This window comes from Podarcis vaucheri (genome assembly GCF_965113315.1).
Source record: "Podarcis vaucheri genome assembly, chromosome: 2".
Lineage (NCBI taxonomy): Eukaryota > Metazoa > Chordata > Lepidosauria > Squamata > Lacertidae > Podarcis > Podarcis vaucheri.
The window spans coordinates 38,314,516-38,330,299 of NC_138760.1; the positions used below are offsets into that span (position 1 = coordinate 38,314,516).

The 15,784-nt window shown below is 45.8% G+C and overlaps 1 protein-coding gene across 8 annotated transcripts in view; it reads right to left on the minus strand.

Annotated features, from left to right (window-relative positions):
• The window catches only part of USH1G (USH1 protein network component sans), a 36,227-nt gene that overhangs the window by 2,567 nt on the left and 17,876 nt on the right, over positions 1–15,784 (minus strand). Inside the window, exons 1-3 of one of the 8 annotated variants that reach the window (XM_082211109.1) lie at positions 14,151–14,871; positions 13,222–13,486; positions 574–1,806 (exon numbers count right to left, since the gene is read on the minus strand). In XM_082211109.1, coding sequence (XP_082067235.1) covers positions 574–1,806; positions 13,222–13,385 — 1,397 coding nt within the window. In that variant the 5' untranslated portion in view covers positions 13,386–13,486; positions 14,151–14,871. Of the gene's footprint in view, positions 1–494; positions 1,807–1,931; positions 3,533–13,221; positions 14,872–15,784 lie in introns of those variants that run through there. The other 7 variants (XM_082211108.1, XR_014216489.1, XM_082211107.1 and 4 more) reach the window with 7 other exon arrangements.

The following is a 15,784-nucleotide window of genomic DNA, read 5'->3' on the forward strand; positions in this document are numbered from 1 at the left end:
TTAACAGAGGGTGATGCAATGCAACATCTGAAGCAGCAGGAGGTGGTTCTGCCAGTACTGTGCTTGTGAGTTTGCTGATCAGATGGTGTGAGCCCAAAAGTCCATAATTAGACCTGTCCTGTAAGGGTATGGAGTAGCCCAAAGTCTGTCCCTAGAAGCTCAGCTTTTGTCTGGTTTTTTGGCCAAGACTGCTTAAAAATGGCTTCCAGTGGCTTTAATGGCAGCACATTAGTGTTGATTTCACTGGGTAAAAATTATATTGATACCAACACTACCTTAATCTAGGTAGCAAAAAGAATCTGATTTAAGACATTACCTCAAGGCAACTTGTGTACCCAGCTTGCAAACATTGAAACATTTGTATAAATTCATTTTTGTCAGTCTTTCTGCTGGCAATTTTCTGCTGTGTGCTACGCAGACATTCTCCTAGCACCCTGATCTATCGGAGAATTCCTGTTATTCAAATACATAATATGAATGTACGTAAGAAGTACCATTCTATGCTATGCGCATCACATGCTGAAGACCTGTGTGCATTCCAGGAGAGTGAAAGGAGGGGGCTCAATTGCTTACAGCTCAGTGTCTTCTATGACTTCAGGGTTCTCCATAGTCTGTCTCCTCCTCTTGCAAGCATCCAGCATCTTTTTCCGGGGCCCCAGTGGAATGTTGATGCTTTTCAGATCATTGTCCGAACACAGCATAAGAGCTTCCAGGTCAATCTTCTCCTTCTTGAGGATTGAAATGAACTCAGACATATGCAAGGAAGCCAGAAAGGTCTCCAGGGGGCTCGTCTCGGGTTCGATATCATCATCCAGGCCCAGCTCCACCTCATCCCACGGCAGCTCCTCCACATTCCTCTCCTGCAGGCTGTTGGCACTGCCGATGCTGTCATTGAGACTTGGCGAGCGCTGCAGGCGGTTGTGAAGTTTAACACCCATCCTGTCCTCTCCCAGCATGCTGGGGTCATCCTGGCCAATTCCAAACAGTCCGCTACTGACATAGTTCCTCCGGAAAACCATCGTGCCAAGTCCAGGTCGATTGAATAAAGAGTCGTGACCAGAATCAGTGCTGACCTCAGAATGGGCCGAGTCCATGTGCAAACCTGGGTCACTTATGGCACGGGAGACAGTATCTTCGTCTGTCATAAACATGTCCCTAACGTTGCGCCGGGTCCAGTCCTTTGGGCTAACGTAGGTGCCTTGTTTCACAAACATGACGTCGTTGCCCAGCTGCAAGCCAGACAAGGACCTCACACTTTTCCTCCCATCCTCGTAAATTTTGAAGGTGCCATCCACTTGCTTCTTTTTCTCCAGCTTCTTCTGGATTTTGGTCTTGCCCTTGGCTGTGCCGTGTATGGTGGCCTGAGAATATGGCAAGGAAGTCATCATAGACATGTGCTGGAACCTCCTGCTCAGAGTGCTGCTGGAGTAGCTGGAAAAACTCATAGTGTCTGAGTGGTCAGACATTTCCTTCTTGTACCGCTTCTCCATCCTCTCATGGTGCTTCTTCTGCATCTTTACACAGTCCTTAATCCGCTTCTCTGCGTCCTTGAAGGCCTTGTCCTTCAGCTTGCTCACCAGCTTGGGGTTGAGGCCACTCTGCTTGGCAGCAATGGAGTCCAAATAACGCACACACTCCATGTGGCCCTTCATGGCTGCCATGTCCAGCGGAGTGTGGTAGTCATTGTCCAAACACCAGATGTTGGCCCCAAAAGACACCAGGAAGGAGAGGCAATTGAGATGACCATTGGCTGCTGACAGATGAAGAGGCGTGTTCCCCCAGATATCACATTTGTCTGGGTCACCCCTAAAATGCAGGAAACAAATTAGTTAGTGATCAAGGAAGCCTGTATACTAATGAGTAGATGTTGCTTAGGACTTGTGAATTGTATCAAATCAGTTTACACATTCTTATTCTGGCGTTTACCTTACCTGTGGCCCTTGTCTTAATCAATCACAGTAATTCTGGAGCATTTTTTGGAGGAGGAAATCCACACAAGCAGAATTATACCCAATAAACTTCCCTTTGTCTCCTGTCAACAGATCTCTTTCCACCCTTCTCCACAATGCATTATTGACCTTTTTTAAAGCTTAGTTTCAGACCTGCTGTGCTTGTTCAGTCTTCTTCTTTTCCTCAGAGTGAGAGAGGGTATGTTTGAGGTTTGGGGATGGCAAAGGTGGCAAGCAGCACTGACACTGAAGTAAGACATTGTGCACTCTCTCGACCTTTTTTGTGTGGGCATGAGGTGAAACGAATCCCTGCTTTTCAACTGCACTAGAGGTATTGCACAAATTAGAGCAGATCCTTCCTACCCACTCACGCCTGCTCAAATGCCCTTGGTTATCTTCTCCAGAAATCCAGGACAAGTTAGCCAGGAGCACATTTCAAGAGGGAGCAAAGGTGAGTCCACCTCCAGAACCACAGCCTTCACTAGCACCGAGCTTATAATCTGGTCACACCTTTCCCCAGCAAAGTCGGCACAATGGGAGGCTAGTATAACCAGGCATGCTAAAAGCTGCCCTAGTATGCAAACCAAGACTCAGTCCTGCAAACAACATTTTGTTATTTTATTTTATGTCCCGCCCTTTCCCTCAAGGAAATCCAGATATCATGCATGTCCCCTGCACCGCCAACTTTATCGTCAGTAAGACCAAGGAGAACTAGGTTCAAATTCCCACCCACCTTTAACCTACCTAGGTGACTTTGAGCCAGTCATTAGGGCTTATGCACACATTTGCCCCACTCTTTCCAGGCACAGGTCAGCGCTTGAAATCTCTGTGTCCAAGCATTGTGGTGTTTTTGCCCCAGAGCTTTTCCTGCAAAAAAACTGCTCTTTAGTGCTCAATCAGCACAACTGTCAATACTGGGTTTTCATATGGAAAACTCTGGGGCAAAGAAAAACAATGTTTGGATACGGAGCGTTAATGGATAAGCCTTGGTTATGTTGGGTTTAAAAAAATAAAATTATATTGTTATCAGTTATGATGTTTTATTTATTGTTTATGGCTATTTTTGTTACATTGCAGTTAAGTTTCTTTTGTGTTGTAAGCTGCCTTGAGCATGGCTTGAACTGTGAGGTGGCATACAAATTAAATTACGTACGCATGCATCCCACCACCTCACAAGGTTGTTGTGACGCTTAAAATGGAGGGGAAGGGAGTACCCTGCACAATGCCTTTTCCCATTAATATTTCTTTACATTTTTATGGCTGCCCATCAGTACAGTTCTCTAGTCCACTTACAAAACATGTATGCTGCCTCGCTCTCTTTGGAGGAAAGGCAGCTTACAAATATAATACATAAAGATGGGTATTGTTGTTGTTGTTGTTGTTTTGAGTAGTGCTTGTTAACTCCATAGGCAAAAGCAGAAGACGCGTTTTTAAAAGAGCAGTGTTGCTTAGTGGCAGGCCTTCTCCCTATTTTAATGATGTGCTGGAGTGACCGATACAAGATTTCTAAGCCATCCAACTCCAGATAAGCTCTCTGTTGCGTTTCCCACATAGAGCGAAATCTATCTAAGCAGCCAGGCCCAGCAAGCAGCGACAGGAGGTGGGAGGATGAAGTTGTCTGGCAGCAGAACGCTGGAACAGGTTTCCTTTTGCTTTGTAGCCCTGGGTAAATGAGTACCATCCAGGAGCTGGCAACAGGTTCGCTGCGACTCCTTCGCTAGCCTGCCCTCATCCCTTCACCTTGATACTGGCCTATCGGTAGTGGGGAACTCAGGGAAAAGATGAATATTTGATGAATTGCAAGAGGGGTGAATTATTGATGGAGATTGCTTAAAGAGACACAGAAACTGTAAATGCTGGAGCCGGCTGGGAGCTCAGGGCGTGTGCGGCATTGTTTATGTTTGTTCTGAATGAAGACATGTGCGTTGGAATTGGGCGTGGAGGCTTGCAAGCAGCCGGAAAAGCGGAATCAGACCCTACTGTTTTCTCCCTGCAAGCGAGAAATGCCGCTTGTTTCCCAATAAAGCAATCTATTTCACACTGATACAAAGCAGTATCGGGTGCAGGTCCAGGGCAGGAAAACGCAGCTATATCAAAGATTCTTGTTGCCAACGCAGGCAATTTCATCACGTCTCGTCGGAATGTCCCAGCTTGGTGGGGCTGAGGGGAAAGTGGGTGACGGTTGCTTCCCACGTAACCTTTGGTTGGAATGTGAATACACCAAAGCTTAGCGACAGAAATGTCACACCGAGCATTTGTTCACTGCCCTGAGCTGGAACTTGTACCTATGGGACCGCCTCTCCCGGTATGCCCCACGGAGAGCCTCAAGGTCCATAAATAGCAACACCCTAGTGGTCCCAGGAAGTTAGATTAACTTCAATCTTCAACCAGAGCCAGGGCCTTTTCAACTCTGGCTCCGGCCTGGTGGAACGCTCTGCCTCATGAGACCAGGGCCCTGCAGGATCTGATTTCTTTCCGCAGGGCCTGTAAGACAGAGTTGTTCCGCCTGGCCTTTGGCTTGGAGCCAGTTTGATTCCCTCCCCCTCTTTCTTTCTTTTTTCTTTTCCTTTCTCCTCCTGCAATGAGGCTACATTTTAATATTTTAATGTTTCAATATTTTATGTTGTATTTTTATTTTGTTTTTAAGTTGTATTCATTCAGTTTGTTTTTATTATTGCTTGTTAGCTGCCCTGAGCCCGGCCTTGGCTGGGGAGGGTGGGGTATAAATAAATATTATTATTATTATTATTATTATTATTATTATTATTATTATTATCCTGCTAGAGTAGGCCAATGGGCCACCTAGCTGCCAATGGCATTCTGTCCCCACAGTGGCCCACCAGACACCTATGGGAAACAAGCAAACATGATCTGGCCATGAGGGTACTCTGTCCTCCCATTGCTTCCTGTGACCATGGAGGCAGAGCATAGCCATCATGGCTAGTAGACATTAATAGCTTTACCATCCATGAATTTGTCCAGTCCTTTCAAGGTGGGAGCTGTAAAGCACAACACAACCGTTCCTTGCATCGCATTGTACTGCAGCCCCTCATTATTGAAAATTGCAATACAAATTTAACCGCTAACCCATAGAGTATCTGGGCTGGAAAGAAGCAGCATGCCTCATATTGTCCTCTCTTACATTCACCCACTTGCCCAAGACATGTTAGTGCCTGAAGCAGGAAAAATCCCAGTGGAACCTACCTCCCAAATAGTGGCTAGTCTCATGACACAATTGACAGCTTGTTGCTCTTTAAATGGTTCTTTAAAATCTAGTGCCCAATGTGACCTGCCTCCACCTGCTAAAAGGTAGGCCTCAGTCTGGATAGCAGCTTCTGCTGCTGCCAGATGATTTCTTGAGGCAGGTTGTAAGGGGTTGGTTGGTTGGTTGGTTGGTTGGTTGGTTTGTTCGTTCTTCAATCTGGGCCTCTTCAAGGAAAAACAGTGAAGAGTCTTGTGGAACCTTGAAAGATTAACCATATTTTTATAGCATAAGCTTAAAACTACTACTGCTGCTGCTGCTGCTACTAAATAGGATGTTTAGTCTTTAATTTGCCACAATACTCTCATTTTTTGGTTGCAACAGACTCACTTTGGAAATTTGTTTCAATGAAAATGACTTCTTGGAGAGCCAACGTTTGAGAAGGGTCTTTACATTAAAACGGTGAGGTGTGGATTAGTACTCAAGGCAGATGGGGGATGCTGGCGGCTCCAGGCAGGGCATTAGGCAGAGTGGGGTGACCACCTGAAGGAGCAGTCCTTGAGTGTTCCTCTTGAGCACACATCCCTTCTTCCATTCCTCTCTGCTGTCACACTGCTTGTCCTTCACGCTACTGTGGCCTGGTGCCTCAGATACAGTGGAGAAAGCTGTTGCACCCCCAGTGTTGATATCAGATTCCACTGCCATTCCAATTGGTTTCTGTGCTTGGAATGTGGAGGGACGCCATCTTGTCTGCCTCAGGCAGCAAGACGACTTGAAGAAGAAGAGTTTGGATTTGATATCCCGCTTTATCACTACCCAAAGGAGTCTCAAAGCAGCTAACATTCTCCTTTCCCTTCCTCCCCCACAACAAACACTCTGTGAGGTGAGTGGGGCTGAGAGACTTCAGAGAAGTGTGACTGGCCCAAGGTCACCCAGCAGCTGCATGTGGAGGAGCGAGGAAGCGAACCCGGTTCACCAGATTACGAGTCTACTGCTCTTCACCACCACACCACACTTGGGTCAGCCCTGGCTCCGGGACTGCTTGATTCCCACACTGGAAGGGCTCTCATACTGCAAACAGACTCCACGACTAGGTCAAGTTTCAGTGCCAAGTGCCAGATTGGTGTGCTTTCCATTCTGCTCCAGCATAGGATTTCTGTAACCTCGCTGCACGGCCGCCTCCTTTGTCTGGTATGATGTGAAGTGCTTCCGCAACACAGTTGGACACCATCGTCACGTGGGACAGGGTGCGTGAGCGGGGCTACAAGGAACACGAGAGACCAAGTAGGATGGGATGCAGGGAGAGGAAGAGGCCTGTCCAAAAACCTCCTTCCCACTTGACTGATACCAGATCATCCTTTATGGGAAATTCAGTAATCCCTGCTAACAACATCCAGGCAGGAAAAACATAATTAAGTGCAATGACTGGTGGCAGTTACAAAACCACCAGAAGCAGGAATCAGCAAGAACCAGTAACCAGGGGGAAGTCCCTTTGCTAGGTGGAACATTTCCCGTCTGGCGTTGGGGGAAGTGCATGGGAAGGGGTAAGGTTGCATCAAGCTCCAATTAATGTGAGCCTAAGCTTAATCACAGTTAATAATAATCTAATTGGCTGTGATGTTTGCTTAATTGTGACATATTGCCACTTCCAAGCACTTACAGCGCTTCCCTTAAAAAAAAAATGCCACCAAAATACCCTATAGATAACTGCTTCTCAAAGAGTGGGCCGGGACCCACCAGTGGGCCTTGGGACGCTTTCAGACGGGCCTCAATGCCACAGTCTGCCCACTGCTCACTCCTCACTTGCCTTCCCTGCTTCTTGGCCACGCCATACCCTTTTGGTTGGACCAATGGCAGCACCAGCCAACTGAAACATGGCTGGAGATGGGGGGCGGGGAGGAAAGAAGGAAAGAAATGTCCCCTCTCCTCTGAGGAGAAAGGACCAGGGAAGGTAATGGAGGAAATTAGAAAGTCAGACAAAAGGTGGTGGTGGTGGTTGTTGTTGCTGCTGCTGCTGCTGTTAGCAGTACAGTACAGTGGTACCTCAGGTTAAGTACTTAATTCATTCCAGAGGTCCGTTCTTAACCTGAAACTGTTCTTAACCTGAAGCACCACTTTAGCTAATGGGGCCTCCCGCTGCTGCCACGCCGCCGGAGCATGATTTCTGTTCTCATCCTGAAGCAAAGTTCTTAACCCAAGGTACTATTTCTGGGTTAGCGGAGTCTGTAACCTGAAGCGTATGTAACCTGAAGCGTATGTAACCCGAGGTACCACTGTAATTAACAAACTGGGACTAGTACATCTGGAGGGGACTTGGACTGGGGTGTTTTGTTAAGGGGGGGTTGTTGTTGTTGGTCTTTTGCATCTTTATTTACGATTTTTTGTGATTCATGTGGGAATTGTTTGGTTTTGGTTTTGTATTTTTTAATGTTGTATTTATTGTTTATAACTACTTTTGATATGTTGTAGGTATGTGTTCTTTTCTGTTTTAAGCTGCCTTGAGCATAGTTTGAATTGTGGATTGGCAGCATACAAATCAAATTATGTATGTATGTATGCACGGCTTTTTTAAAAAATAGAAAGAGTTGTCAGTACTGACCATGAAGTTGTTACAGCAAGTGCCACACTTTTAACATTTGGGGGGAAAGGAGGTGCCCAGAAAAAAGCACTGTATGTATTTATGAATAGAAATGAAGAAAACTGTTTTACATTAAAGGACCAAGTGAAATGGCAGTTGGGTCCAAGTTTAGTGTGAAAGAAAGGGAAAATAAATCACAGGAGATGGGCAAAAATACTTTGAGAGGCATGCGGAGTTGGGACGATAAAAATATAAAAGAAAAAAAAATGTTCTCTAGTTAGAAGCCTCTGGATTAGCAAATTCTGCCTAAAATGGGAAGGCCTAGGTACACCATACCTCCAGAGCAAATGTTTGTAGTAAGCAGAGCTATGGAACTCCTTGACGCAAGGAAATTGCAGTGGCAAAGAAGTAGGCCATTTCAAAAGATGGAGTAGGTGTAACTAGAATGTGATGTCAGCAATGGCTAGCTGCTTATGCCGAAGTCTGCATCCATCTGCCACCATTTTGTGATGGGTGTGCTTCAGTAATTTTTGCCTGTTCCAAATGGGTCCTAGGGAGCAGATAGTTTGAGAACGCCTCCTTTTGTTAACCCAACAAGTGGCCTACATTGAGCAGCCTCTTTTTATCTTCTGTAAACCTCAGCCCCATCCGTTTGTTGCCACATCTAGTGATGCAACAGCTATAAATCAGGCCCTCACTATTTGCATACATAATATTTATGAGTAATCACAAATATTTAGGATTGCCATTTTTTGTCGCCATGGCTTCCATGCCTTAAACAGACACAGGATAGGCAGAAATGCTAAGGTTGTAGCTTTGCCCAGCCTTGTGATGCTGTCATGACAGGGTAAAATGGCCTTTGTTGAATTTCTGCTCCTTCCTGACACTTGTAAATGTACAGGATCACAGCATCTAAATGTAAAATAAATACAGAAAAGGATGCTACAACTACATTAAAGGGAACCACTGAGTTCTCTTGAAGTGTCTGCAAGATGTACAGATCACTGGGCCACTGTGGATTTTATTTTTAATTGCTCTAGCGTCACTCACGTCCAACACATTTTTGGAACTTTATAAACAAAAAACAAATCTCTAACATTCTGTGCTCATCTATCTCCTTACATGTCAGCCTTCTCATGAACTGCCTTCCTGGAACAGGCAGAAATCTGAGAGGGAAGGGAACATAACTGGCTAGTACAGTGGTACCTCAGTTTACGAACTTAATCCATTCCGAAAGTCCATTCTTAAACCAAAGCTGTTCTTAAACCGAGGTGCGCTTTCCCTAATGAGGCCTCCTGCCATCGGTGCCCTTCCACCGTTTGTCCTTCGTTCGTAGACAGAGGTAAGGTTCACTAACCGGAACACTAATTCCGGTTTTGCGGAGTTCATATACCGAATAGTTCTTAACAGGGCTGTTCTTAAACTAAGGTACCACTGCATTTGGAAACATGTAATCTTTAAGTGGGGAGTAAGTGTCCATCTGTATCCTCCACTGCAGGGATTTTTTTTCAGTGGGCAGAAGTTAGCAAGACTGAGTATAGAGGCTCAAGTGTCTTTACAACATATGGTAAACTAAATCTCACTCCTTTCTGTAAGTCTACAATCCTCACGATCACTACTCAGTAATTAAAAATATTGCCTTGCAAATTACTGATGTCCTGACTTCAAATAGAATTAACTCAGATTCTGGGCAAGGATCAATTATTGCCATGAGTAACCAGACAAGGAAATGATCTTAGCAGTGGCGTCTGTCTAATTTTTTAAAAGACTTCTACCTCTTTTGCCCTAGAGGGCTACATAAAAATGTCAAATTAAATTTATAATTGGTGTAGAGGCTCAAGGCGGCTTATATTATTTCCCCTGCAGCCTAAGGCAGGAAGAGGCACCAACAGGTGTGCCTAGCTGGAGAATGGAAGGATGGGAGAGGGTAGCATGCATGCATGGCAAGCATGCAGGATAAATATGAAGAGGCAGGGGAGAGAAGCTATGACAGTGTGCAAAATTTGGGGTGGAGGAAGGGTACAATAGAAGGAAGACAGCAGATTGCAAAACAACCTTGCTGTGTGTTAAGCCACTAATGTGAAAACATCCTACATCAGGGATGGGGAACCTTTGTACAAGGCTGGCAGGCCGCCCACCCACCTGTCACTCAACTGGTGTCACTATGGCAACAGGCGATGCTGCGCTTTGGAGTCCCAGATCGTCAAAACTTCCAGAACTGTTTGAAAGCCTTTTGCTGTTTCCCTCCCCTCTTACTTTGGATTTGCAGCAGCTGAAGCTTAAGCTCTACCTAGATCAGGTGGAGTTCAATGCATCTGCACTCCAGAACCTGCCTCATGGTGTTTGCTTCCTGTGAGGAAGTGTGGGATCAAGCTGAAGCCATGAATTCAAATCCAGAGCAGGAAGTATAGCTAAGATCAGGGTCTCCGCATCCTGCAATCTGAACTGCATACTGCATTTGATATACAACTGAATTATGAAAAGAGAGCATCTCTGGCATTCACCCAGGAATAAAACAAACTGGGGGGAACAACACATTCTTTAATGAGTGTGTTGTTGCCAAAATAGCACACTGCCACTTGGACAGAAGGCAACTTCATTGCCACCTCATCTCCTGAAACCCTTCATTGTGAAGCCCAGCTAATCATAAGCTGGCCCATCTCCCATCTTGGGCACTGCTGCTGCTGAGCTTGTCAAAAACTCACACTAAAGAGCAATTGTTTCTCTTGGAGGCTGTGGCACCAAATGCCAGCTTGCCTCCCTTTTCCCAGCCATCACATTAATTGTGTTCCTTTCCCTCATTAGCGCACAGCCGGGAGGATGAAAGAGGCCTTTTGTCTGACTAATGAACAGGGCAGATCTACCACCAAATCCTCCTGTCTTCCCCACAACCCTGCCTTCATCATGTGCTGCACAAAATACAAACAAGGTGTTTCTTCAGAGCTGCGCACCCAGACAAATCCTTCGTGTGCAACAGTAGTATTGCCTCATTGTTCCCTACGTTGTGCATTGAGAGGATAAAGTGGTGCACACAGTTGATATAAGATTTGGGAGTGAGGCCTATGATCATAGCCTCCATATTCACCAGATATCCGTTTTGGAAAAGCTTAGGGAAGCAGTCCAGACAGCAATTTATCCTCCAGTCTAGCACACCAAAGCACATTCAGCCACTGATTACTTGTGCATAAATGTCTGCAGGAATTAGTTGCAATTGTGCAAAAGTATTTGTCCAACAGAAGACCTAAACAACTGGAGCTCATAATCTTCTAAAACAGAGTTAAGTTCCCTGCCGATTTCTGCTTGCGGCAGCTAGGCAGCTGTGCCAATACAGGATATGTTACTGTCGTTAATTGGGGGACGGGGGGGGGGGGGGAATAGCGACATTGCAGATGCAGGTAAACTTTCCCAGTCAATACTGAGCATCAATAATTTTGCTTCTCTGAGCGCAGCAAGGCCTCCTCCCTCTCTCTTGCAAATTCCGTGCTGTTTTAATTAAGCGCCAGGGTATATTTCTTCCATCTCTGACAAACTGTGGCCAATGATGAAAGCACCTTTTAAAGAGCCAGCCTCATCTGTCTTTTCCTAATAACATCCATCACCAAAAGGGCATGAGCATTCCTCTCTACTATATCCTCCCCACTGACAGCAAGCACATAGTATTTTCAGTTCATTAAACACTAGCTGAGCTGCAAGGAAGACGCTCATCCAGGACCATCTATTCCAGTCCAAATGTATCATCAAGTACCTTTCTGCAGAAATCCACATTTAAGCCCCTTTGAGGGGTGGCAGAATTGTATGGAACTGCAGCCAACACTGAAAAATTAGGGGAATGCCGCTTACCCATCAGATAATAATGAGAGCACTCATATTTAGTGCTCAGAGGAGAAACATATAAAAATGTGTGCATTAGCAATCATGGAAATCAAAAAGCCTCAACGTAAGGCAAGTCAGTGTAATGACTTGTTCTTTGCTTTCTGTGCAAAAGCTGAGATTTCAAAAAGACCTTTTGAAAGGGACCTGCTTTGGCCCAAAAGGTTATAGGCCCCTGTGCTTCTCCTGCACACTGGAGCTATCTGAGAGCTGCTTGGACACTTCAGCAATTAAGCAGCATATGAATACCTTCAATAAATAAATACTTTGAATTTCTAATAGTCCAGCAGCACCTGCCCAAGCAATTTCGGCAAACCTCATACAGTACTAGCTATGGTCCCTGGTCAACTGATCTATGCTGGAGCTCTGCACTGACTGGCCTCAGGTGAACTTCCATTCCTGTGCCTCAGTTCATTTGGGGAATGGGAACAACAGAACTCCAGTCTTGCAGATTTGTGAACAGCAGTGGCTGAAATGAGGACACCTTTGATTATTTGTTCACCACAGAACTCATAGCCTTTGTCTAATAGATAGAGCTGCCTTTCCACAGTGCCCATCTTCAACAGATAACCAAAACACATATTTTCATCTTGTAAAAGTTAATTTTTTCTGGGACACAGAGGCTGGCCTGCCTTCAGGCAGCATAATCTAGGAAGAGGATCCAGTTATCCTGATACCTCTCTGCCTCTCAGATTCTTCATCTTGCAGCTTCTATGATTAACACCATCAGTGATTGTGATGGAGAAGATAAGAGCATGGGTCTGATCTGTGTTTTAGCACACTTATTTTGCAGGCCCCCTCCATCCTTCTCAGCACACTGTCTTCAATGGATTTTGGAGGGGGTGCACAGATAATTAATACCCTCTTCAAACTATAACAAAAGAGCCGATACACCCCCATCAATGCCTCATGAGCCAGAGTTGGCTTGAAAAACAAATCACTTTGGGGGGAGAGGGGTGTCGAGAGATCTCCTCCATCCAACTCCCACATCTAATAGGTTTGGTAGGTTTTTGTAGTGCTTCAAAATCCACACAAAACCTAGAGGTAATAGAAATGTGAGTGGAGGAATGGAGGAAGCAATCCTAAAAAAACACTTTCAATGTCTCTTTAAAACTATTGACACACATAACAGGAGAGGGTTACCAACCCCTGCCTTCGCCAGATAAAACAAGAGAACGGGGCTAGAGTTGCCAGCCAGGCACCAAACATCTTAACCAACATTGAGAGAACACAGTGCTGCAGTCCCACCATTCCTGATATTTTTAAGGGTGAAATCTGCAAGGGAGGGAGACGAATCCAGGACATTCACAGGCAGTGAAAGACAATTGTTAAAAGATGGGATAAGGTGATGGGGGAAGAGGTTTTCTTGCCCACTGACCCAACACAGCAGCTGCACCAAGTCAAAAGCTTCTCTGCTTTCCCAACATGTCCATATGGGAAATTCAGACTCGCACAGATTTACACATTCCCTCCCCAAAGGTTGAAAAACAAGCAGGCTCAATCCACCTGCCTCGCTTTCATTCCCTGCGAGGCTGTATGGCCTGTCAAGGGAAAGAGCCGTGGACTTTTCGCTGAGCCCTGCATCACAGCAAAGTCAAAACAGGGCAAAAGGCAGAACTTACCCTCTGCTAACTATCAGCCTTAAGGCATCCAAGTTGCCATGGTAGGCGGCCCATAGGGTTGGGGTCATGCCATCCTCATCCAGCGAGTTGAGGTCCTTCTTGGTGGCTTCCTTCAGCAGGTCGAGGAAGCCATCCCTGGCTGCCCTGTGGTAGTGGTCGTTCATGGTGCAGCTTTACTCCCTGGCCGCTTCATTGGGAAGGGCGAGAGGGGATAGTAAGAGGAAGGGCATGGAGTCTGAGGGGAGAGTTCCAGGAAAGCAGCTGGCTGAGAAAAGAGAGGAGGAGGGAGCTTTGTTACTTGGACACCTGAGAATCCCTGACCAGTGAGGGGAGGAACTCCTCATATTGAATGCATGAGATTAGTTTCTGTGGATTCCCCTGGGTCCTAAGGATTCTTTGCCTCTCTCTGGTGTGCACTTCACCTTAGCAAACCCCTCGCAGAAGACACTCGTTCTGTCCTCTTCCTAGCAGCAAAATGGGCTGGTAACACTGTGGAATTCTCTGCTCAGCTGTTGCCTCAATAGCTGAAGTTCTCGCTTAAAGGGACTTAAAACTTTCTGCCTGCTACCTGCTATTCTGAGACATTTTCTCCCTCCCCTCTCTTCAAATCTGAGATAACAGTGTTGTTGTTGTTTTGAAAGGACGTTTCTGGGTGGGATAGTTGCCGCATACAAAAATCCACTTTTGAAAAGGCTTCCCTCCACAATTTCTACTCAACAGAGAACTCTGCAACTGTGTGAAGCAGCAAAGCAGCTGACGTTTAACCAGTTAGACCCGTGCTTAGTATTGTGGGCACTGACTGGCAGCTCTCCAGGCCTTCAGGCAGGGGGCCTCTCTCAGTCCTACCTGGGAGGGGTGGGCAATAGCCCTGGGACTTTCTGCTTGAAAAACACCACCCACTGTGCTCTGGCACTTCCTCCAGTGTTTACCCAAGTGAGAAGGCTCAGTTTCAGAATAGTAGTAGTTGTCTTCCAGGATTGTTCTTCAGAATTGCATTGTGCCTGTTTACTACGCAGTGTATGCCCACATCTAATGCAGGCTGCTGTGTGGTGCCTGTACGATGCATGTGCTTCCAGACACCTGTTTGTTGCATCAACCATCCCAGTAATGCATGACCTGAATTTCAAAGGGCTGTGAGTGACCACTAGTTCTCTCTTTCCAGCTCTCTTTGGGAATACCTGGTCTTCTGGTGCCATCTGTTGCTCAGAGAATGAAATTCACTTAGAAGCTCTACCAGAAATAAGTGGCACTTAAGTGGAATAAGCTGTCATGGACTAGTGTCCAGAAATGTTTGTTTCCTTCCAGTCTTATTGAACATGGAACTAAATGATTCACTCCTGCAGTTTTCTTAGGATAAATGGCTGCAAATGGCATTCTATTGCAATAGCATCAGTGGATGTCATGGATTATTATTTTTTAATGTAAACAGCTTGGAGGTTTTGATGGTGAAGTGGTGTATAAATCTGGTTAAGTCAGCGAACAACTCATTGCCAGGGTGCCTTCCCTACAGTTCAATAACAGCAATCTTCTAACTAATCTGAATTGTGCACTGTTGGCTAAAGGACACTGATATTTAAGCACAAACAAAAACACAGACCCACAGGAAAGAAAACTGGCATTGCATGCCTAGGATAGTCAGGTGAAAAAGGGCTAAAGTCGTGACCGACTCTGGGGTTGCGGCGCTCATCTTGCTTTATTGGCCGAGGGAGCTGGCGTACAGCTTCCGGGTCATGTGGCCAGCATGACTAAGTCGCTTCTGGCGAACCAGAGCAGCGCACGGAAACGCCGTTTACCGCCAGAGCGGTACCTATTTATCTACTTGCACTTTGATGTGCTTTTGAACTGCTAGGTTGGCAGGAGCTGGGACTGAGCAACAGGAGCTCACCCCGTCGTGGGGATTCGAACCGCCGACCTTCTGATCGGCAAGTCCTAGCCTCTGTGGTTTAATCCACAGCGGGGCTCCTTTGTCTTTAATAGTTGTGTAGAAAAGGGTTTGGTTGTGATTTTGTTCTGCTGCCATTTATACTGAAATCCCCCCTCCCCTGCATAAGAGCTCTGTACTCTTTTTCATCTGGCCCCCAACTCTAAAAATATGCAGGAAATAAGACACCGACAATGCAGTCCTTATATATCACATCTACTCCGAAGACCCAGTAAGTTCAATGGAGCTCGCATAGGATCAGTGGAGTGTGTATAGGATTTCAGCCTAAGGAGGTTTTACTTCCAGCTCAAGACTGGCAGGTTGATACTAAGCCAAGGCCAATTGTTGCTGTCATGCTTTTTAAAAAAGAATAATAATAATAATAATGAAATGAAATGTGACCTGTGCAGTATGGTTTGTGATAAGATCCTACCTTCCCACCATTTTTACTGTCAAGTGACCTTGACCCTCTCTTCCTCATCCTTTCTTCCCTAAAACTAGCTACTGCACAAAATGGATCATGTGAGCCTTACTGAGAAATTTATGAAGATCATTGGTGGTGTAAATCACAGAGGCGTCCGGACAGATATAAATTCGAGGGCATCTGTGAGCTGGGGGGAAAGGAAGCTTGTGTGAAAGCAG